General features: G+C 39.6%; 1 protein-coding gene across 1 annotated transcript; it reads right to left on the bottom strand.

The window, feature by feature from the left end:
* Nucleotides 1-308: 308 nt before the first annotated feature.
* tbxas1 (thromboxane A synthase 1 (platelet)) lies at nt 309-23,541 on the bottom strand. Its single transcript, XM_062035282.1, is given in 15 exon segments — nt 309-2,293; nt 2,382-2,544; nt 9,317-9,454; nt 9,535-9,623; nt 9,698-10,021; nt 10,096-10,226; nt 13,318-13,466; nt 13,541-13,629; nt 16,042-16,067; nt 16,070-16,157; nt 16,304-16,400; nt 16,483-16,535; nt 18,105-18,198; nt 20,278-20,438; nt 23,435-23,541. Coding segments are annotated over 14 exon segments (1,626 nt in total). The 5' UTR covers nt 20,373-20,438; nt 23,435-23,541; the 3' UTR covers nt 309-2,203.
* Between the last annotated feature and the right edge of the window lie 666 nt (nt 23,542-24,207).

Here is a 24,207-nt window from a genome sequence, read left to right as displayed (position 1 = left end):
GTCGAGCTCATAGAGCGATACCCTGTGTCGGTGCGCGTATCGCTTTTAGAAAGTCACTAGAGAAGGTCTAGGAATGACGGCGTGGCGAAGTTGGTAGAGTGGCCGTACCGGCAATCGGAGGGTTGCTGGTTACTGGGGTTCAATCCCCACCTTCTACCATCCTAGTCACGATACATGTTCACATTATTTGACTGTATCTAAAAAAGATAAAAATATATTTGTATTTAAATGAAGATATGAAATAATCCTAAATGAAATACAATGACTTGGTTTATATTATTGTATATACTAGGTCATAAAATCAGTGTCAGTTGAGTCGGTCCATAGGTTGCCTGTAGGGATTTTTAATGTCCAGCAGATGTCAGTATTTAGTGACACAGTATCAATACAGTTTTGCAATGTGTCGAAACGCTTCATGAGGCCTCATCAACCCATCACTATCAAATGATCTTCACTGCCACACGTGAAGACAGTCGCACCTCAACTTACGACATTAATTGGTTGGATGGAGCTCTTAACTCAAAACGCGTGTATCTCAAGTCTGGGTCGCCTATTGAAATCAATTTAATTGGTGCATGACCTTCAAGAACTGCACCATTTTAATGTGTAAAATGCCTTATAAAAAACAACCTTTTAGATAGTAATTGTATAAAAACAATACAATAGAATGTACTACAAACTGTGACTACCTGTCACATTCACAGCTTGTTATGCTTCCTTAGTTGGTTTATTTCCTCTCGGGCGCTCTTATTTTCAGTTCCTTTTCCTGCATGTCACCCCTCACCTGCCGCTGATTGGCAGCCCGGCCACACCTGGTAGTGGTTGTCAATCAGCTGGCTTCTATAAATCCCTGCCTTGCCCTTTCATCAGGGCTTGAGGATTGTTCAGTTGCTGTGTGTTTGTGCACTTCCCTGCTGCACCTTTTGTGTTAAATATAATTAATAGACTCTTGCTGCGCATTGCCTCCTGTCTCCTGCATCTTAGGGTCACGACTGCGAGTTCCTGACACAAACAACTGCAGTAGATTTATAGAATAGCTTAAGTGTCATTGCACTTAAAAAATACGACAACATTTTAATAATAATTGTAGTAATTTTCAGTGCAACCGCCCAAGAGCAGACATACAATATACAGTTAGAGGGGTGTACAGAACAGGAAGCCTGATTGGTAGGCAATGGGTGCATGTGTGTCTATAAGCCTAGGTGTCTTTGAAGAAGGGAAGGGACTTTTCAGGGCTTTTTTGTGGCACTGGTCACGCTGGGGTGTTTACAGCACAGCCTGTAAAAAGTCGAATTGTAGATAATTTATTTTGGTTAGGCGAGCAAACGCATTCTAATGTTTTGTCACGTCAAATTGTCCATTCTGGCTCTCACCTTGCCGAGTTGAAATCTTCTCCGAGATGTTATCCAATTTGTGATTAAAATCCAAGAACAAGGCAAAGTCCGAGTCCATTGCGACGGGCAGCCTTCGGGGTCCTCGAAGGGCTTGTCGAAATACCAGAGCAACACTCGAACCAATCAGCAGATGACTTATCACATGTTCTGCCCCTTCGTGTCAAAATTGCCCCCACTGTTAAATGTTTTTAAGTCTTGTCTTAAAATCCACTTTTATTCGTTGGCTTTTAAACTCTGTTTTTTGTTTTATTTATTGATTTGTCTTTTATTGTTTCATTCTATTGATTTTTTGTTTTACTTATTTTATTTCAAATGTTTTTAATTTAATTACTTGTTGTTTTTTTATGTCCAGCACTCTGGAAACAGTTCTGTTGTTAATAGTGGTACATAAATGAAGGGGATTTGATCGAATTAGATACATTTTAAAAACAATTCTTACATGGATTACTAAAGTTTCATACATTGCCTGGTACTATTACTATGTACAGTTTGTAGCTCTATAATTTTCAACACAGCCTTTTATTGGTAATCCTCAGTAAATCACATATTTACACTCCACCCTAAATATTGTGCAGAATCACTTTGCAGTCATTAGCTGTGTTTGTGGTTTAATATGCCACTGGTAGGCAGTTCAACTTGTTTTATATATTTGTTCATTTACAAGACGTAGAAGCAAATAATGCACTTCTTTAACTATTCTGGCATCAATAAAGCATTCCTATGATAAACCAAACAAGCAGCTAATCAGTAACATCACAAGATTGATGTGTTGTAATTCTTTTGGAGCTCATAAAGTTCAGCACTTGGACTCATGTTTCACTTTTGTCTCTTCTCGATATCTTGACAAAAATGCCATTTTTGGGTCCCAGGGTGCTGGAGGACTTCAACTCAAGTGGAACCTGGAGAAAAGAAAATAGATATTTTCTTTTGGGATACTGATATAACCCACATTAGAAGGCACAGGGCACAGCAAGCGATCAAACCGACCTTTGTTTCAGAGCACTTTATAATGGTGAACCTGTGGAACAGACGAACCAGAGCCATCTTGATCTCCAGTTGGGCGAGCCTCATGCCCACACAGTTGCGGGGCCCGGCCCCAAAGGGCAGGTACACGAATGGATGTCTGCTGGCTTTTGCCTCGGGAGTGAATCTGCAGGGGAAATGCATTCCTTTATGATTTAATTCCGTGTGAATGACACAATAATACACAAGAAATGTCAGGACCGTAGCCTACACCAGACCTGGGCAAATTAAGGCCCGGGGGCCGCATGAGGCCCGTTAAGCTTTTCAATCTGGCCCACCGGACATTCCCAAATACATTTTTTAGATCTTAAAGATGGAAACTGTAGCCGCCATTATGATGTGCAGTGATGTTTTCAAATGACCGTAAGTCTTGAACTATACAAAGTATTTCAATGGTTGGAATCTGCGCTTTTGCATGATGTACTAGTTACTATGGTAATCTAAGTCACAGCAGCTCAGACGAGGCACCAAGCAGTGTGGGTGGGGAGCGTTTCCACAGAGTGTTTCCAGAGCGAGCCTGAAATGCGGGTGTCAGGGACAGACGCAGAAGGAGATTTTTACAACAAAGTTCTAAAGCTTAGTGATGTATAGATATATCAAATTGTAGGTGGATTTTTTTTTTCACCCTTCACGTTCATATTTCGCTGTGTTTGTTGCATTTTTGTTGCGTTTCGCTTGATTGTAAAATATGTCGATGGAGAGAGTGTGTGACGTTCATATGTTGTCAATATTCAGTGTTTTATCCTTCATAGTTAATATTGTAAATCCCACATTCTTTATTTTCATGTACATTCAGAGTGTCTCATTCTGTTAAAAAAAATGTAAAATTTAAGGCGGTCTGTCATTAAGTTTTTAGCTTTCAATCAGATATTATTGTGAGGTTTTGAGTCAAAATAATTGTCCAGGCCTGGCCTACACACGTTTATAATGGATTAGATATCCCTTTTGTCTATCCCAACAGTTAGCAGAACAGAAATGATCAAGATGTAATCAGTGACTACGTTTCCATGCACTGAATTAGTCTGATTTCTCCAATAGTAGTTTAAGTTAAAGTTAAAGTACCAATGATTGTCACACACACACTAGGTGTGGTGAAATTTGTCCTCTGCATTTGACCCATCCCCTTGTTCACCCCCTGGGAGGTGAGGGGAGCAGTGGGCAGCAGCGGTGCCGCGCCCGGGAATCATTTTGGTGATTTAACCCCCAATTCCAACCCTTGATGCTGAGTGCCAAGCAGGGAGGTAATGGGTCCCATTTTTTTTATAGTCTTTGGTATGACTCGGCCGGGGTTTGAACTCACAACCTACCGATCTCAGGGCGGACACTCTAACCACTAGGCCACTGAGTAGTCCATGCACACTCTCTAATGCAGACCTGGGCATTCATCCGGCCCTTTGTACGTCCCTGTCCGGCCCGCGTGAGGCCAATCATAAATTACAAAATAAATTTAAAAAAGTATCTATTTCGAGTGTGCAATACAACAGGGCTGCTTTTGTTTTGAAAAGCGTTATTTGTATTACTTCCGTGTGGACGTATGCTCGTGTGCGCAGCGGCAATCACAAATTACAAAATACATTTAAAAAAACATCTATGTCGTGCGTGCAATACAACTGTGCTGCTTTTATTTTGAAAAGTGTTATCTATGGGCGTATGTCCTGTGAGTGAAGGCGCACAGCGACAAGTGATGCCCGGTTATCCCCGAGATGCTAAAAAAAAAGAAAAGTTGATGACGAATGGCGTGTTTTCAACAAGACATGGACTGCACAGGTTGCTGTGTTTAAAGAATATAGTGTAACGACCTGCTGAAGTTGATGTTGTCTTCTTGAGTTGCGGAAATGAGGAGTGAGGATGGACGTGCGTGTGGAAGGAACGAGATAAGTTGAGCTGTGTTAGTAAAGGTTGCTCAATAAAAGTTTAAAAAGAGCGTCAGACTTGGTGTGCACTTCTTCTGATAAGTAAAACTCTGTGCATACTGCCGCTGCTTAATTGTGTGTGCATACTGCGCTGCTTGTACGTGTGCTCAGCCTGCTACGTCATCAGGAGGTACGTGCCACCATGTTTCCTGGCGACTTTGTCAAGATGGAACGGGAGGGAAAGGACATTGAGTGGGGACTTAAGGTGCCGGCAGCACTGCAGATGTATGTGTGAATCCAGGACGTGAGGAGCTCGCCGCAAAGAGAGAGAGAGAGAGAGGGAGGAAGGACAAAGGCAGCGTCTACAGGTGCAGCGCACGCTGCTTGGCATGGGGGAATTCCGCCCTCAATGAAGACTCCCAGGTTTGATGGCAAGGCGAACTGGGAGGCATTTCATCCCACTTCTGACACCAATTGTAGCGTCCAGAAGAAGTGCACACCAAGTCTGACGCTCTTTTTAAACTTTTATTGAGCAACCTATACTAACACAGCTCAACTTATCTCGTTCTTTCCACACGCACGTCTATCCTCACTCCTCATTTCCGCAACAGCAATGCTTCCTCCTTCTTCGCCAATCACCTTACAGGCGTGCTACGTTCACAACAAAGAGGATGCAGGATAAAGTGACAGAAATTGAAATTTTTGCATTGTAATATACATCAGGAAGTGTTGTGTAAGAAAGTGTTAAAAATAAAACCATCAAAAACCATCTGCTTTTGTATAAAGATAAGTTAGGTTAAATGAAAATATTATTATTATTTATCTTATGGTATATCAAAAATAATTTGAGCAAAATTTAATTGAAATATTGTCGGTGTGGCCCTCCAGCAGTGCTCGGGTTGCTCATGCGGCCCCCGGTAAAAATTAATTGCCCACCCCTGCTCTAATGTGACTATTGGTCATACGCACTGTGCCTCCCGTACACTGGGGGGGGGGGGGGGGGGGGGGGGGGGGGGGCTTATTTCCTTTAGGCGCAGATTATTGTATTTATTTTCCAGCTGACCGATGACGTCACACTAAAACAAGGAGTTTTTGCGGCTTCTTACAAGTCAACAGCGCAGTTCTTGTTGTACCTGATATCCGCTGTATAATTGCCACAGATGAGAACTATTACATCTCTGATGGCTAAACTGATGTTTAATAACCTCATTAATTTGTTTGGTTATTTAAACCAAATTAATTTGGTTATTTGAGTTCTCTTTTATAAACATTATGTTGTGGAGTTATTTTTGTACATTTGTCCGCAATGTAATAAGTGATCTAATTGGAGACCAAAGAGCCAATCGGAGCTTACATTTGTCCAGTTTGTCTGACTGGTTGCCTTTTTGGCACAAACGTTACATTGTGTCAAAACTTGAGCGAGCACATAGGAAAAAAGCTGAATGCGCAGAGGTTGAGAGAGAGAGGACACGAGAGCACAGAAAGTAGGAATTATTGCACGTTAATATGGATAAGAGCAAACATTTAGACACATTAATTATGCACAAAATGCATTTATACCCACTCAAACAAATTATTTTATTTTGCACCGGAGTTTAATTTATTCACAACATAGCTAGTATGTGTTCCAAAATATATTTTGCTCTGCTCAAAATCTGTCTTTGCGACCTTAAAATTAGGCACAAACTTCATACACATACTGTATGGGATAAGAGCAAGTTGGCCTCCACACGGCAATATGAGTGAGTCAAATAAAAAAACGAGGAGTCTAGTTCTCTGCTCGAGGGTAGGAATGTTGAGCCAAGGAAAAAATGCATAGGAAAAGGGGGGGACGTACGAAAACCGAGGTACTGTACTTCCATTTCTGCCCAATGGTGTCACCTCCATTCAGGGGCACAACTACCAAGGCAAAACACCTGTTGTTCCCGTTTCACGTGACATCTCAACCAATGAAAGACAGGGCGCTTCATATGAAATTTTACCTCAAACGTACTCCTCGCCCCTTCCTGCTACATCCTTGATTAGAATATAATGGCAAATTCTTTCCATGCAATCATATTGTCTCTCGGGACACATTGTGTTAGTACCATGCAGCTAATTTTACGTACAGGAAGCACATCCTGGTAGTTCGGCGTTGTGCCAGAAACGCGTACAACTTTGTCTATGGATATTGTCATTCATCCAGGTCCTTGTAATCTCACGGCATTCACTCGATCGCAACTGGACTGTTTGGTTTATCTTTGAGGTAAATTATACCGTATACAATTTTCTGATATGATTGGAAGTAGCATGTGGTTGTATTTGGTCACAGAATCCTTTAGAGGATTATTCTACTAAGGTCATCACAAGCGTTCCAGCGAGTGGGGGCCCTTGCCCCCAGGACATTGAGGAACTTAAAGGACAGCAGCAGTTGGATTTTAGGAGATATATTAAAGACAGTAGCAACATCTGGTAGGAAGCCCCCACAGATAGGAGTAGAGGATAGGGGTCGGCGGTCGTCCGACTCAAACCGATCACAGGAAACAGGTTAACTGGCCAAACAACAAGCTGGGCTTTTGTCCAGACGAGCCGGCTCCAAGGTTAGAGTTACAAAGAGTGGGAGTCTTCAGGAAGGGGTATTTAGTCACTGTGGTGAGAGGACATCAGAACAGTACCGTATTTTCCGCACTATAAGGCGCACCTGAAAACCTCCAATTTTCTCAAAAGCTGACAGTGCGCCTTATAATCCGGTGTGCCTTATGGACCAATATTGAGCCACAACAAACCTAAACTTCATTTTCATAAAGTTTAGGTCTCGCAACTATGGTAAACAGCCGCCAACTTCTTTTTCCCCGTAGAAGAAGAAGCACTTCTTCTATGGTAAGCAGCCGCCCCCGTAGAAGAAGAAGTTCTTCTATGGTAAGCAGCCACCCCCGTAGAAGAAGAAGAAGCGTGTGGTGCATGCTGGGATATATGACGTTTCATTTCCATTTGTGTGTTTATGTAAAGACCCCAAAATGGCTCCCATTAAGAGACACGCTTAGGACGCAGAGTTTAAACTCAAGGCAATCAGTCACGCAGTAGAACACGGATGACAGAAGGCGAACACACGTTCACCAAGACAGGGAGACAGCGCCGGACGACATACGCCACTATCTGCCAGTGGATCGTAAATGCCTGGGCTGATATATCAGTCTCAACTGTGGTCCGAGCTTTCAGGAACTGCTAAACAACAGCAGCGACACTCACACCATTAATGACGACTTCGACGAGACGGAGCCGGGCATTTTGGATGCCGTATCCGCCCAACTGTTTAATTCGGACACTGAAGAAGAATTCGAGGGATTCGTGGATGAGGAATAACTTCATAAAGTGAGCTTTACATGTTTATTTTGTGTGTTGTGTGACATTAACGTTTGAGGAACGTTGAGTTATTGATATATTGTTATTGCTCTGCACTATTTCGAGTGTTACTATATTGTGATTGCACTTACGTTTGATTTACCGTAACACGAGTAAATCAGCTGTTTATTCATTTTGGGAGTGAACAGAGTTGTCAGAACGCTGGTTTGTAATCTATTAATAAAGTTTGACTGACCTGACTGTTTTGTTGACATTCCCTTTAGCGCAGCTCCATCTAATGGATGCATAGGCATACTTGCCAACCTTGAGACCTCCGATATCGGGAGGTGGAGGGTGCGGGGGGCGGGGCTGGGGCGTGGTTAAGGGCGTGGTTAAGAGGAGAGTATATTTACAGCTAGAATTCACCAACTCAAGTATTTCATATATATATATATATATTTATTTTATTATACGTATAAATAAAATAAATACTTGAATTTTAGTGTTCCGGGGGCTATCCAGTAGATGGCAGCATTGTCCTGTTTAACTTCTCCGTTCATGTCTGAGTATATCATTTGGGCCCCCGTGTTCAATGGAGAAGTCTGTTTTACAAAATGTACAGGCAACATACATACCCCTTCCCCTTCAAACTGTCCTGGATGAACTGAAATTCTTGTTTTCATTTGTTTTGGAACTTGCAAGCGTGTTTCTTCATTTTGCTCGTCGACGGCGTCGCCATGTCTGTAACTTCCTCGTTCTTCTGCTTCGTCTCCTTGTTGTGTGCGCAGTTGTGCACTCTACTCTCTAAAAGCCGTAGATGTTATGACGTCATTGGGCAGGCAAGCTGTTTATATTGTGGAAAAGCGGACGTGAGAACAGGCTGTCCCCACTCAGGTCCGCATTGAGCTGGAGGGGGCGTGGCCTCCAGCTCCGGCTGAATACCGGGAGTTTGTCGGGAGAAAATTTCTGCCAGGAGGTTATCGGGAGAGGCGCTGAATACCGGGAGTCTCCCGCTAAAAACGGGAGGGTTGGCAAGTATGTGCATAGGTGCTCCTTATAATCCGGGGCGCTATATATATCAACAAAGTTTTGAAATATGCCATTCATTGAACGTGCGCCTTATAATCCGGTGCGCCTTGTAGTGCGGGAAATACGGTAATCCGGCCCATACTCGTTTTCCTGGAGCTGCAGCTCTAGTCTGAGGCTCGCTGAAACAAATAAAGCTTTTTGTTCCACAATTCCTTGTTGGCGTCTTCTTCGCTCATCACCCATCACACGACCATCAAATATAAAACAGTCTTAGAAGACGTTTCGCCTCTCATCCGAGTAGACTTCATCAGTTCATGCTCATAGACTTAGATTGGTCAGATCTAGTCTAGTGTGCTACTTTGGTTTTTATCATGTTAAATTTTATATTTTGCCCTAAAAAAAACAATTTCAATTCCCATTGAATTTTGGTACAAAACATGCATCAAATTGAAATCAAGTTTGATTCAAAAGTATAAAAAATGTTTGACATCAACAAAAATGTGTGAAAACATTTTTCTAAATACAATTCTGCTTAGGACCCCAATTTAGCCTGCTGCCATTTGCAAACCCTCACGTACAGTACTGGTGCTTGGTTTGGCTATAGAACTTCAATTGGAATTTGACTTGAAGTTCAAATCCAATCGAATAAGTGATTCATTTACATGTGGGTGCTTCATGAAGACACCAGCTTCTTACCTCTCGGGGATGAATTTCTCCGGCTCTGGCCAGTGCTCCGGGTCGTAGTGCAGGAAGCCAGCGGGGATCTCCAATGAAGCTCCTTTTGGGAGGAGAACGCCGTTCACCACGCAGTCCTGATCAATGTCTCGTGCAAACCTTTGTGTTAAAAATCACAAAACATGATCGTGTATGTGTTTGGCCAATCATTGCTAACAGTAGAAGTTGCTTCCTTTTACCTGAATCCAGGAGGATAGAGACGCAAAGCTTCACATACGACCATATCTAAATATTTCAGCTCCTGGACATTAGAGTAGTCGGGTGATTCCTACAGTGAGAGATGGAAGGCACTGAAGAATCACCCAACGTTTACCACCAAGACAAATAAGGCAAGCGACTCACATGTCTGCTGAAGAAGCCATCCACCTCCTCCTGGACTCGGCGCTGACACTCCGGATGAAGCGCCAGGAGGTAGCAGGTGAAGCCCAGTGTGTTGCTGCTTGTTTCATAGCCCGCCAGCAGGAAGACTAACGCTTGGCCGACAATCTCATCTTCGGTGATCAGTTTTTTTGATGGGCGCCGGGTGGGCGAATCAGTAGGGTGAAGACTATCCTCTGGGCTTGGAGTAAATGGCTGCTGGTGGCTCGCTGTGTCAAAGTGCTCCGAGGATGCACCTTCCTTGCTGCTACGTGCATCCAACATAAGCTGAAGGAAGTCTCGACGCCTCTATGTTCAGATTGGTTCGACAAGAAATTGTCTTTAAGAGTTTAAAACTAAATCCATCTAGGAATAGAAAGTACCTGCTCAGGAGGTTGCTCCTCTCTCTGTCTGATGATCCTCCGAATGCTGTTGATGAAGAACTCATTCATTTGATGCCGCCGTTTATTGGGGATAATTCCTACCAGCGGAGCCGTGATGTGCGGAAAAGCAACTGTGCACAAATCCACAGATTATTTACATTACAATTGATTATCAATCAGTCAAATCAAATCAAATCAAATCAACTTTATTTATAAAGCACATTTAAAATTTACCACAGGGGTAGCCAAAGTGCTGTACAATGGGCAGGTTAAAAGATAATACGAGAACCGAGCAAACACAACACAACACAAACAGAACACGATAAAAAATAAATAAATAAAATAAATAAAACATAAAAACAGGTTCACAGCAGGTGTATTATAGGGCGCCATTGCAGGATGGATATCACTCAGTGTTAAAAGCCATGGAATAAAATTATGTTTTTAAGAGAGATTTAAAAACAGGAAGAGAGGAGGCTTGTCTAACACTAAGAGGTAGGTCGTTCCAGAGCTTGGGAGCAGCAGCGGCGAAAGCTCTGTCACCTCTAAGCTTCAGCCTTGTGTCTGGGACCGTCAGTAGCAGCTGATCGGCTGATCTTAGGGATCGGGTGGGGCAGTCAATCAAAGTTTACTTATATAGCCCTTAATCACAAATGTCTCAAAGAGCTGCACAAACCACAACGACATCAGGTCCCGATCCTACATCAGGGCAAGAAAAAACTCAACCCAATGGAAACAAGAAGAAACCCTGGAAGGGACCGCAGATTAGGGTCATATACAGTACCTGTAGGATACATATTTCTGGATTTCAAAATCTTTTGACACCTATCTGCGTTCAAAGAACTCCGGCTTATTAGTGATTCCCAGAGCCCAAAAAAAGTCTGCGGGCTATAGAGCGTTTTCTATTCGGGCTCCAATACTATGGAATGCCCTCCCGGTAAAAGTTAGAGATGCTACCTCAGTAGAAGCATTTAAGTCTCATCTTAAAACTCATTTGTATACTCTAGCCTTTAAATAGACTCCCTTTTAGACCAGTTGATCTGCCGTTTCTTTTCTTTTCTTTTCTACTCTGCTCCCAACCCGGGGTGGACCGCTAGCCTGTCCATCGGATGGGGACATCTCTACGCTGCTGACCCGTCTCCGCTCGGGATGGTTCCTGCTGGCCCCACTATGGACTGGACTTTCGCTGATGTGTTGGACTTTCACAATATTATGTCAGACCCACTCGACATCCATTGCTTTCGGTCTCCCCTAAAGGGGGGGGGGGGGGGTTACCCACATATGCGGTCCTCTCCGAGGTTTCTCATAGTCATTCACATTGACGTCCCACTGGGGTGAGTTTTCCTTGCCCGTAGGTGGGCTCTGTACCGAGGATGTCGTTGTGGCTTGTACAGCCCTTTGAGACACTTGTGATTTAGGGCTATATAAATAAACATTGATTGATTGATTGATTGAAAGTGAGAATAAAAGCACAGTCGTCTATCGCGCTTCAAACATTGTGGCTTCGCTATATTGTGGATTTAAAAAAACAACTTCTATCCTATATATCAATCAATCAATCAATGTTTATTTATATAGCCCTGAATCACAAGTGTCTCAAAGGGCTGTATACTGTATCACGAGTGTTTAATTAAATGTATGCATCGTATGTATTATATACAGTGCAGTATTTGTCTTATTTTCTAATATTAAACAGTGACGATCGATAAAGATAGTGGGACTTCCGTTTCCGAGTTAAGGGTGAACACTACTACACAACAACCGAACCGGCTAATCTTGGCACTATATTCACCGCAACAATCTCAAATTGACCAACTTTTGAGCAACTGTTTGATGCACTTCCTCTTCAACTTCTGCCTCATCAATAACACATCTCCACATTGGTGAAACTGACTTCAAAAGACAAAAGCGGCACGTAGAATCCAACATTTTGTGCAGCACTTCAGGCTAACCGAGACTGGTATCAGCTATCAACAGCTGTCGGGGCAAAGAGGAGATGACCTCTCTTGATTCAAGATGCACGTCATCTTCGGTATCCATAACACAGGTTTGGCGTGAGCCATGTGGAATGACAACGCAGGACACTTATTACAAACATGACGGAATGCAACAAAGCTGTGACTGTTGACCAAGTTTTTGCAAACCAATTTATGCCAGAGTTTTCAGCAGATGCAAGCCCAGTTCTAACTTATAGGAATGTGACAAAGTATTTCCATGCAGCGTTGTAGTGGCCGGGTGAAGACCATAGCAATGACGCTAGGAGGATCTTCCAGGCTATGGATGAGTACTGTAATCTACAACACACTCAAAGCTACTATATTGGGTGAAACCAGTGTAAAGGTGACATAGGGGTATTATTTAATGTTTAGAGAGTTCTAATGATGGTAAAAAAAAATGTAATTAAAATGTCATAAACACTATTTTTATGCTCTAACTATGAAAATATTTGAATTTTTAATATAATCCTACTTTGCGGAAATGTGTTTACCACAGTTATATTGGGTCTAAGTTAACCGCGATTAACAAATACTTTTTAGACCAAAGGTGTCCAAACCTTTTTTAAGCAAGCCAATTTGACACATTTTGTAAAATATAGATAGTAAAATCAATGCACTGTAGGTCAACCAACGTATGTTCACAGCTAAATTTTGTGTTGTAGATTACAATGCAAATTAGTGTATCATTTAATCTTTATCTACTTAATCTATTATCATTATTATTCTTTACTTTTATTATTATTATTATTATTCCACCAACAAAATTATTTAGTACACTCAGATCAAGATTAACATGTTGCCAGCTATTTTAGTTTTCATGTTCCATTTTGGGCGGAATTTGGGCTGGTTCCATCTTTTTCTGTGTTTATTTTATCTGTAGAATGTGTTGTGGGGAATAAAAAACAAAAGCTGCGGGCTGGGAATGGCCCTTGGGCCACACTTTGGATACCCCTGGTTTAGACTGTAGACTGTTTAGACAAGATTTTACAGTGCATGAGGAAATGTTGTCCTTTTAATAACAAAAGTGTTTTATGGGGTTGAGGTCAGGACCCTCAGGATCTTACACATCAAACACTGGTAATAGAAAAGGGCCTTCCCAAAATGTTCCCACAAAGTTAGATGCGTGATATATAAAAAAAACTAGATCATGTGTAAGTAATGGGTGTGGTCAACCTGTGATTCCTTCATTCATATTTAAGACGTGTGTCCGACAGACTGGACTTACTAAAAAAGAGCATGATGGGCCTGAAGAAAGAAAAGGAGAAGAACATCTGAGCGTGACGGACAAACGGGTCATCTGGGTTGTTCTGAGAGTCCACCTGTGTTGCGAACGCCACGCTGCCGATGACGTCCATAGTGAAGCAGCCGAAACACCTGAGAGACGAAAAAGAGGGAAATCAAACGGGATCAGTTGACTACACTTTATTGCGTTCAAAGTGTTCATTCACCTGTGGATGTCAAAAGCCTCCCCCGATCCAGCATAGACCTCTAAGTTGTTCATCAGGGCAGTCGTGGCTGTTTGGATGAGAGGAACCATCTACTGGAACATACAATTGTTAGGACGAGTCTTGTAATACTACTTTGAACGATGCAGATTGATAGGAATTCAACATTTTACTTACAAATGTTGCCTTTATGGGCGCCTATCTTTTTTATATATGCTAAGCTACATGAGGAAACCCCTATCTCAGCTTTTGTGTTTATGAAAAAGCAAATTAGTGTCATAGCTAACAATAATATATGTTATTATTAACTCATTTTATTTTTTATAATACCCTCAGGGCCAATAAAAAATAAGATGTTGGTTGAAACCCCCCACTACGGTGTAATAAAAGTTGAGTAGTAAAATAATATACAGTAATATTGTACATGGTAATTAGGATTTGTTATATATTGTATATATTATATTATAATATAAAATAATATATCAGAATATACTATATATTGTATACATAATATGTAAATATTACATATATGTTATATTCTATATTGCTACTATAGTACATTTTTGTCTACTTTATACCTGCATTATCCTTTCCATCCCTATCCTTTCCATCCTTTGTAACTGAGCTACTGTGTGGAACAATTTCCCTTGTGGATCAATAAAGTTTGTCTAAGTCTAATAAATTCAAAATATCCATGTTTAGTCCCCAGGTGTCAAGTATACAAACACAAATACAAGTTTAAGTACACTGGCCTGGACTTTGCACTTAAGTATACTTGACCAATACTGACAGAAACTGTTCAGTATATTTGGCATTGAATACAGTACTATTTCAGATACTGTACTGAAGCTAAAGATTTACATACTTGATCATGTGTTTAACAAAAGAGATATATGTGTGGTCCTCGTTTTATGACAGTCCGCGTCACAACATTTTGCGGTTACGGAAGTCTTCCGCCTTCTCCCCCATATCAAAAACTTAATTTTGGTTGGTAAATACAAGACTCGCATGGGAAGTCCTTACAAGGCCTGCAGCGGAAGAATACAAAATGTGGCTCTAGTGACAGTGCGCCAAAGAAAAGGAAAGCCATCACCATGGAAGTGAAAATGAACATCATAAAAAGTTAAGGAAAAAGAGAAAGGCCACCAATAATGGCCACACTTTTGGTCTCACCTGTCTGACTGTTGCAACCATCGTTCAGGATAAAGACGGTATCCTTGAGCGTGTATAAAAGCAAAAGTAATAACTAAGCACAAAGAAACATTGTGGTCTCATTGTTAAGATGTAAGGTTGCTAGTGCTTTGACTGGAAGACCAGAATCAAGGTTGAATCTCAGTGACCCTTATGCTGATTCAGAAGAAGGCTACAAGATTGTTAGAAACCTTGAAGAGTAAAAAAGGGAAGGTTGGGCATGAGGGTGAAGTGTTTATGGACAGTAAGGGATTGTTTATGCGGTGTGTGGCATGTGCTATTTTGCATAATCCAAAGGTTCAAGGTGCTCCCTGGCTTTTTTTCCCCCATTTGTATTTTATGTTTTTCATTCTTTGTAGTACCTAAAACAGTGGTTCTTAACCTTGTTGGGGGTACCGAACCTCACCAGTTTCATATGCGCATTCACCGAACCCTTCTTTAGTGAACAGTAAAATGTTTTTGTTCTTAATTTTATTTTAATTTATAAATATTAACCATTAAATTATGTTATTATATTAAAGAAATACTAATAAAGATATATTTTACAAACAAATTTACAGGAATGTGCATATGATCCCATGTTTGCATCTTATTGTGTAACATGTGAATGTTTTAGTGGGAACTAAATGTGATATCTGAAAGGGGTACAAATTATTTCCAAAGCAGGAACCCCACCCAGACATACAATACTAGTACACAGCTCATGAAAAACAATATTTGTTGTTATTGTCATTGTAATTGGGCCAAAATATTTATATTAGAAAATAATCTCATGGAAATGACTGCTGTCATTTGATTATAATAATAAAACATTTAACTTGTTATTTAGTCAGGTTTGGCACCGGTGTGTTGCTGGTGTGGCCACAGTGCACGTGCACATCTAACGTCGCTCACATGTGCTCCACTGAATGCTCAAGGAGTTTTTGCGTTTGCTCACGCATATGGAAAATTAGAGGGAACATTGTTTGGGGGTATCCATAATACGCCGATAGGGAGAAGTTTTTATTTACACGATGAGTCGGGTGTGTCTTGACCTCCGCCGGACCCCTGAGGCCGACTCACCGAACCCCTAGGGTTCGATCGAACCCAGGTTAAGAACCACTGACCTAAAAGTATACAGTATGAGTCTGTGTTAATTTAGATATGAGTTTCAACTTGCACTAAAATTCGACTTACAACTTATCATAGGAACAAAACTTGTTTGTAACCTAAAGACCCCTTGTACTGTAGGTTACGCTATCAAAACAATATAAACAATAAAACCAAACCAAAGTTCTGTTCTCATGCAATGAAAATCTGCATTTGACTCCCACCTCTTTCATTTTGGCAGCACTGAAGACGGGGTCAAGATACTTCGAACTCTCTTCCACTGTTCATTCCTCAACATGAGTAGACAATCGCTCATCGGTTTGGTGGCAAAGCGAATAGTCTGCAATCAAGGAAATCACATGTGTGGAGTTACATACTGTACACTCACTGGCCACTTTGTCAGTTTAATGCAGTGCTGTGTCACCAGAGCAACAACCACAGGAATAAGCATACAGTATTGTCATATCAATGAAAAATAAGACCCACCATTCGGTTTGGAAAGCTGCTGAACTCTCTCACCATCACTTGTCTGAGCATGTCGGGGTCTGCCACTACCACCACTGCTCTCCTCCCCAAATAATACCTACAAACACACGAGGCAAACATGGTCAACCCACACGGGCAGCATCATGCTAATAACACGGGAGATAAAGAACATGAACTACCCACAAACTCTGCCATGTGTCTTTATGAGGTCAGACACAGGATGGAAAAAACCCTGAAATGAAAGATTGAACAGAAACGTTTATAACCTCCACTTGCAAACACATACAATACAATGTAAACCGATTTCCTTAAAGCTTTGCAAAACAGAACTACAATGTATTTGTGGCATTGGGGGGGTGACACAATGATGTCATTGTCTAATGTACTTTTTTGTAATTACACGTAATTGTAATGGACGCCGTACGAGACAGAAATACGTTGTGGGAGACAAAGAGTAACAAATCTGTTTAGAACTACAAATTAACTTTATTCTGTCTTTATAAATGTATTAAAATGTCACAAACAAGAGTTTGTGAGTGCTTTGCGACGGGGGAGGAGCCGAGAGCAGCGCCCGCTGCTCGTTGAGATGAGCAATAGTGCTTTCTTGTCAGAGTCACTGTTCGAAAGACCAACCTTTTTACACATGTATGTCTTTGTTACATTTATGTTTTTTGTTGACATTTACAAAACGTCGCACTTTGTTCAGCAGTCCTTGAATGCACCACGGTTGCGTGCTCTGAGAGTCAAACATGAAACTGATCATAACTTTCTTCGACGCTGCTACAGCTTAATAAATCCATCAAACATAAGACAAACTGCTGTGTCCTTTGACTTGAACACACACATCTATACCCACCCCAAACCAGACAAATCCCAGGAGACACCTCACCCTTTTGAGACCGGCTTTGTTTTACTTTCCAAAAGTTCAGTCGCTTTTAAAAAAAAAAAAAAAAAAAAAAAGAGTATCTCGAGGTGTCTTATTATTCACTAAATATAGTGACTATGTGGCGAATTTGGTAACAATGATCTGCTATATCTTCTTATTCTCTGGAAGACTAGGTGAGTATGTGTTAACAAGCAAAGTTACACAGACAGTCCCAATATAATGTGTTTATGAGCAAGGGACACCACAAAAGAATGATTAAGAAACACGAAACTCAGTTGAAACAAAAAAAGCTCTCAGTTTTTCCCCAAATCTACAATTACAAGTTAAAAAATTAAAGCTGCAAGCAGCGATGGACGGGACCGACTTTGAGGGCTCATAAAATCCCAACTGGAGCAGTAATTAAAACTATTTCATCAACTTTTAATCAGAAGGGTTCAATCTCTCTACTGTGCTAATTTGAAGCTGACACGACAAACGCGCTCAGAGGAGATAATGTTTGAAAAAAGGTGACTGTTTTTACACAACTTTTGTTTTGAAGGGGGAATTGCAAACTTCCTGTTGATTTTTGCTGGGGGTTGTCAGTTTATGAAATATAGGTATAAGTGAGACCTACATAGAGGTTTTTGTTTTATGTCTCTACGACATTCCTACTGGGAGTTACAGGCAGTTTTGTCTGTGTTTTCTTCCTAGGAGGCGCTAGAGCGCAATTTTGAGTTTTGGGGTTTGGTTTTTTTGATTAGATCGCAATTTTCGCCAGTCCTGATGTGTGTGTCCAATTTGGTGAGTTTTGAAGCATGTTAAGGGGGTCAAAATACAGCTCAAAGAGGCGGCGGTATAATAATAAAACGCTAGAAATACAATAGGGTCCTCTGTCCCAAAGGGACTCGGTCCCTAAATATTTCCATTCCAACTCACCTGACGAAACAGGAAAAGGTTTCCAAAAAAAGGAACCGGCTTAGGATGTTTGATTCCACATCGAGCAAGGACTGAAAAGGGGTAGATGGAATACCTGCAGGGATGGGTAGCATACAAATACACTATAATAATCTTCAGCTACTTTATTTTCTTACATTTTTGCCAACTACAGTGATACCTCAACTTACAAGCACATTGCGTTGCTGTAACGCATAACACTCGTATCTCAAAGAAGTTAATTGAAAATTAATTTAAAGTATTTTAATCCGTGTTTGGCCCTAACAAAAAAACACAATTTTAACATGTAATATGCCTTTTAAAAATATTTTTTTTTTTACACAAAACATTACAATAGCAGTTTTATGAAGTAATGTAATAATATTCTTCAGCAATTACCTCGGGGATTGGGCTAATGTGGTGTCTCTTTTGACTACTCGTCCGTGCAGTGTTGCCAAGTCCGCTTATTAAAAGAGCTGGTTGCTTGTTTGCCTAGTGTCATCTGGCAACTCTGTCGTGTAGCAATAGGAACTAAAAAAATCGCTGTTTATGTTTCATACGGACGTATTCGAGGCCGGGTCAGAGAAGTCAGAGTTGACAAGTGATTTGTTGAACCAATATTAATGCCTGACTAACTAATACAATTTGTTGAGTCAGGACTAGACAGAACAAATTGAAACACGTCAATTAATTTTCCTGAGGGAACTCTCCTGAAGGAATCAATAAAGTACTATCTATCTATCACAGCTTCTCGATAATTTTATGGATACATGTTCGTTGGTTGCATGCCGATGACACTATGGTAAATGGATGATATATTTGTACAGCGCCTTTCTACCTTTAAGGTACTCAAAGCGCTTTGACACAACGACCACATTCACCTACTAATGGCATAGCATCAGGAGCTACTTTGGGGTTCAACATCTTGCTGAAGGATACTTTCACATGGTCCCAAGGGGCTGAGGATCAAAACCACAACCTTCAGGTTGGGAGACAACCACTCTACCACCTGAGCCACGCTGCCCTATGACGGGGTTGACGAGCCAGGTAGGCTGCTACCAGGTTTTTAAAGATCTGTTGCGAACATTTTTTTAATGGTTTGTTTTCCAGATGTGGTCTTCCACTTCTTCTCCTTTGCACTAGCTTTTGTAGTTCCGATGGTTGGAGGACAAAGAAAAAAATAGTTTCGATCTCTGAGCGGCGCTCAAACATGCACTTCAACTGTTCAAATCAAAACGAATATTTGTTTCTTGTGTAAACAAAGCAGGAACAACAACTTGTAACAATATAGTAACTCTTTATTGCTCAAACGGCCCTGTTACAAATTGTACTTCAACCAACGAAAAATATGCTCAAAACTCAAATTATTCATTTTTTTCCCTACATTTAAAACCCTTCCTTGTGGTCTACATATAATGTAATTGTATTTTTTTTGGTTAAAATTTTGCATAGATTAGGTTTTACAGACCGTTTTCAAGCTGCTTTCTGACCGTCTCTTTAGGATGCGCCGTTTTGTGGGTTGTCTTATTTCCGTGCTTTCTCTTCGACTACGTCTTCTCCCCGTCGGCTATGTTGTAGTTTTTAGCTCTTCATATCAAGTCTACTGACAGATATAAATTCGAACAATGCGTTACTTTGCATTAGAAAAGAAGATACATGTGCATGTACGAGCCACTCTGCCCCACAGCAAGAAGATAGAGAAATAGCTTATTCACTACAAGGTCAGACTACATTAATGGACTCGTGCAAAGCTCTTTAGGTAAAACTTTACTATATATGGACAGATCCGCTGATGTCACCAATGGAGAAAAATGTCCCAAAAGGGGAAAATTCCAAATGGCTCATTTGGAGGAAATACAAAGGAAGGCAAGATTGTTTTATAAATATCTCAGCCATGCCTTCACGGTTTGATTTCAAATTTGTGGGACTTATGCAGATCCCAAATACACAAAAACAGGTACCAATAGGTAAGAAAAGTTGGTTTTGCATAACAGGTCCCCATAAGAAAAAGCTAAGAGCTTGTATCTCAAATTACTCACAAGTTAAGGTACTCCTAAATTGAGGCACCACTGTAAGACCATTAGTAGGGTTAATTCACTTCCTGCCATTAGTGAGCTTTGTTTTTGTTTTGGTAACAGTTTCCTGGAAGATGGCAGAACATCATGACCACACTTACCAGTATAGAAGAGCCAGGAAGAGGAGGCCGAGCGCCACAGATACTCCACTGACCTCTGTGTGTAACATGTTGAGGAAATCGACAATGACCTCCATGGTGCAAGGATTTTTTTTAAAAACAAAAAAATATCGTTCTCCACCACAAGCAGCCAGGCGCTGTTTCTAAAAGGAAACACATATTTTATATTAAGCACAAAAATCTAATCTCACAGTACTATTGGTAACAGACCATCACCATAACAATAATATTGTACTACTGTTATAGACACAACTATTATTCATCCCCCAAACACCCAATTCTTCAATTTCTCATCTCTTACTATGTTTCTCAATCTCTGTCTCATGCACTGTTTGAGGTTTCTTCCATTATAGGCTGGTTTTCAGCAGTAAATTACATTTACTTTATGTTTCAGGAATCTAACCAGGGTCCCCAGAGTCGAAAAGCCAGCGAGCTCAAAGTTAATTCTACCTGCTCATTGTCCAGTGTGGCTCTTGAGGAAGTGAGTGAGGTTTAGCAACACTGTTTCAATATCCGGCATCCGTTACATATACTTATGTATTTAATTGGCTTGACTAAAAATGTTTTAGAATTTTGAATAGACTTGGATTGTACAAGCAGAATGGGTGATATAATTATTGTATCGTGACTGATTGTTAGAAGAACTGGGTCTGGTGTATTTCCTTCGTGGGGGCACGCACCGCTCGCTAAACCTGTATTTCTTGGCTTCGTCTGCCCACAGCGGATTACTAGGTATAAGACAAACACTTTATCTTCATGATTATTGTAACGCTACGTGTTTGACATTATTCAAGCCTTTATCGTGTCCGGAAAATGACAGTTTGCCTTTTCTGTGGTATTGATGAGATTTAAAGGACTGTTGTTAGTCCGATGTTGATGTGATAAAACCTATTTCTTGTTTGGAAGATACATACAATCATAACTGTTATTTCTTTGTGCACATAATGAATATTTATAAAGTGTTTGGATGTATTCATTTATGTAACATTTTCATTAAATGTAATATTGACTGACAAAAAGTGATTTAACTTAATATTTTTATATTTACACATCGCATATTTACACACGCATATTTTGCTAGAATACCCTTATGGGCATTACATATATCAAAATCAAGTACCTTCAGTACTGTTTACTTGTTGAAATACCCTTTTTAGAGCAAAAATCTACCCAAATGGCCACTTTGCTGATGCCAAAAATTTATTTCAAGTAATATTTTGATAATGACATATCTTATCTCTGCATATTCTACTAGAATACCCTTATGGGCATTACATATATAAAAATCAAGTACATATTGTACTGTTTACTTGTTGAAACACCCTTTTGAGAGCAAATATCTACCCAAATAGCCACTTTTCTGCTGCCAAAAATGTATTTCAAGTAATATTTTGATACTGACACATCTTATCTCTGCATATCATACTAGAATACTCTTATGGACATTACATACAGTATATCAAAATCAAGTACCTACTGTTCTGTTTACTTGTTGAAATACCCTTTTTAGAGCAAATATCTACCCAAACGACCACTTTGCTGCTGCAAAAAATGTATTTCAAGTAATATTTTGACACTGACACATCTCCATTTATCCATCATCTCTGCATATTTTACTAGAATACCCTCATGTGCATTACATACAGTCTATGAAAATCAAGTACCAACTGTACTGTGTACCTGTTGAAATACCTTTTGAGAGCAAAAATCTACCCAAACGGCCACTTTGCTGCTGCCAAAAAAAATGTTCAAGCAATATTTTGATATTGACACATCGTATCTCTGCATATTCTACTAGAATACCTTTATGGGCATTAAATATATCAAAATAAAGTACCTACAGTACTGTTTACTTGTTGAAATACAATTTTTAGAGCAAATATCCACCCAAATGGCCACTTTGTTGCTGCCAAAAAAAAAATGTTCAAGCAATATTTTGATATTGACACATCGTATCTCTGCATATTCTACTAGAATATCCCTTATGGGCAGTACATATATCAAAATCAAGAACCTACTGTACTGTTTACTTGTTGAAATACTCTTTTGAGAGCAAAAATCTACCCAAATGGCCACTTTGCTGCTGCCAAAAATGTATTTAAAGTAATATTTTGATACTGACATATCTTATCTCTGCATATTCTACTAGAATATCCTTATGGGCATTACATATTTCAAAATCAAGTACCTACAGTACTGTTTACTTGTTGAAATACCCTTTTTAGAGCAAAAATCTACCCAAACGACCACTTTGCTGCTGCAAAAAAATGATTTCAACAAGTAATATTTTTATATGGACACATGTTATCTCTGCATATTCTACTAGAATAGCCTTATGGGCATTATATATATATATATATATATATATATATATATATATATATATCAAAATCAAGTACCTACAGTATTGTTTACTAGTTGAAATACCTTTTTTAGAGCAAATATCTACCCAAATGGACACTTTGTTGCTGATTTCAAGTAATATTTTGATATGGACACATGTTATCTCTGCATATTCTACTAGAATAGCCTTATGGGCATTATATATATATATATATCAAAATCAAGTACCTACAGTATTGTTTACTAGTTGAAATACCTTTTTTAGAGCAAATATCTACCCAAATGGACACTTTGTTGCTGATTTCAAGTAATATTTTGATATGGACACATGTTATCTCTGCATATTCTACTAGCATATCCCTTATGGGCACTACATATATCAAAATCAAGTACATACTGTACTGTTTACTTGTACAAATCAATTTTTGGCAGGTATTCACATTTTGGCACAACACCGTCACCTGACGCGAGTGGATCACCTTTGCTCTGAATTAGTAAACCAATAAAAGTGGTTGCCCCTCGTGATTGTTTTGTTAGTCTATCCACCACTTACAAACAACCGAAAACATTTTGTTTAATATTCCAAAATGCAAACATTGTACATACTGTTAAACAATGGCAGCGTTTAAATGTCCGCATTGGAACATTACAATAACAACGCGTTTCTGCTTGGTCATCGGTAGACGTACGCTTTGAATGACATCTTGCTGGCATCATTTATAAAAGTTTTAATAATCAGAACAACTGATGCTGTTGGTTTTTTTGTCAAAAAGGAAAAAAAGGAATGTTTATTTACCTCTGGCGCTCCTCACTTGATTGTTGTCATTGTGTCTTCTTCATCTTCTTTTTATGTTGGGAGCAAACCAGAAGTAAAGAAAAATACCGCCACCCTGTGTTCATTATGGGTATGTCAGTTATGTACAATCCACTTCACTGCAAATACACACAGACTTTTGTTTTAGATTGTGTTTTATTGAATGTCATTGTTTGTGTGTGTAAGGAAGTAAACTACATATTAATCCAACTAATGTGATACAGTGCTTTTAAGTTGTGGTTTGAATTAGCTAATGCTTTTTTAAAATCTAAAGATCAATTAGAATAATACATAATGTTGGATATAGAGAACATACAAACCCTTTATTTATTAAATCACAATTATTGAAATTCAACGATTTGGTGCATTTACAAACAGCTAAAATGATGTACAAAGCTAACTATAACCTGCTACCCAAGAATGTACAACAATTCTTCTCAACAAAAGAGGAAAAATATAACCTTAGAGGAAAATCTAATTTAAAACATTTGTATGCTTGTACAACAATTAAAACCTTTAGTATATCAATATGTGGAATTCAATTATAGAGTGGATTAACGAAAGAAATCAAACAAAGCACCAATATAATTTAGTTGAAGAGACTGTTCAAACTACAAGTGTTCACAAAGTACATAGAACAAGAATTATGATGAACATCTTGAACCCTTTTTTTCATTTTTTTTATTTTTATTGAGACAAATATTATTTATGTATTTAATATTTGTATGGTATTATTATGTATATTAAGTATTTAT

This window comes from Entelurus aequoreus, linkage group LG24 (assembly GCF_033978785.1).
Source record: "Entelurus aequoreus isolate RoL-2023_Sb linkage group LG24, RoL_Eaeq_v1.1, whole genome shotgun sequence".
Taxonomy (NCBI): Eukaryota; Metazoa; Chordata; class Actinopteri; order Syngnathiformes; family Syngnathidae; genus Entelurus; species Entelurus aequoreus.
Note: the sequence above shows the minus strand (reverse complement) of the source record. Positions and strands in the feature narration are given on the sequence as shown.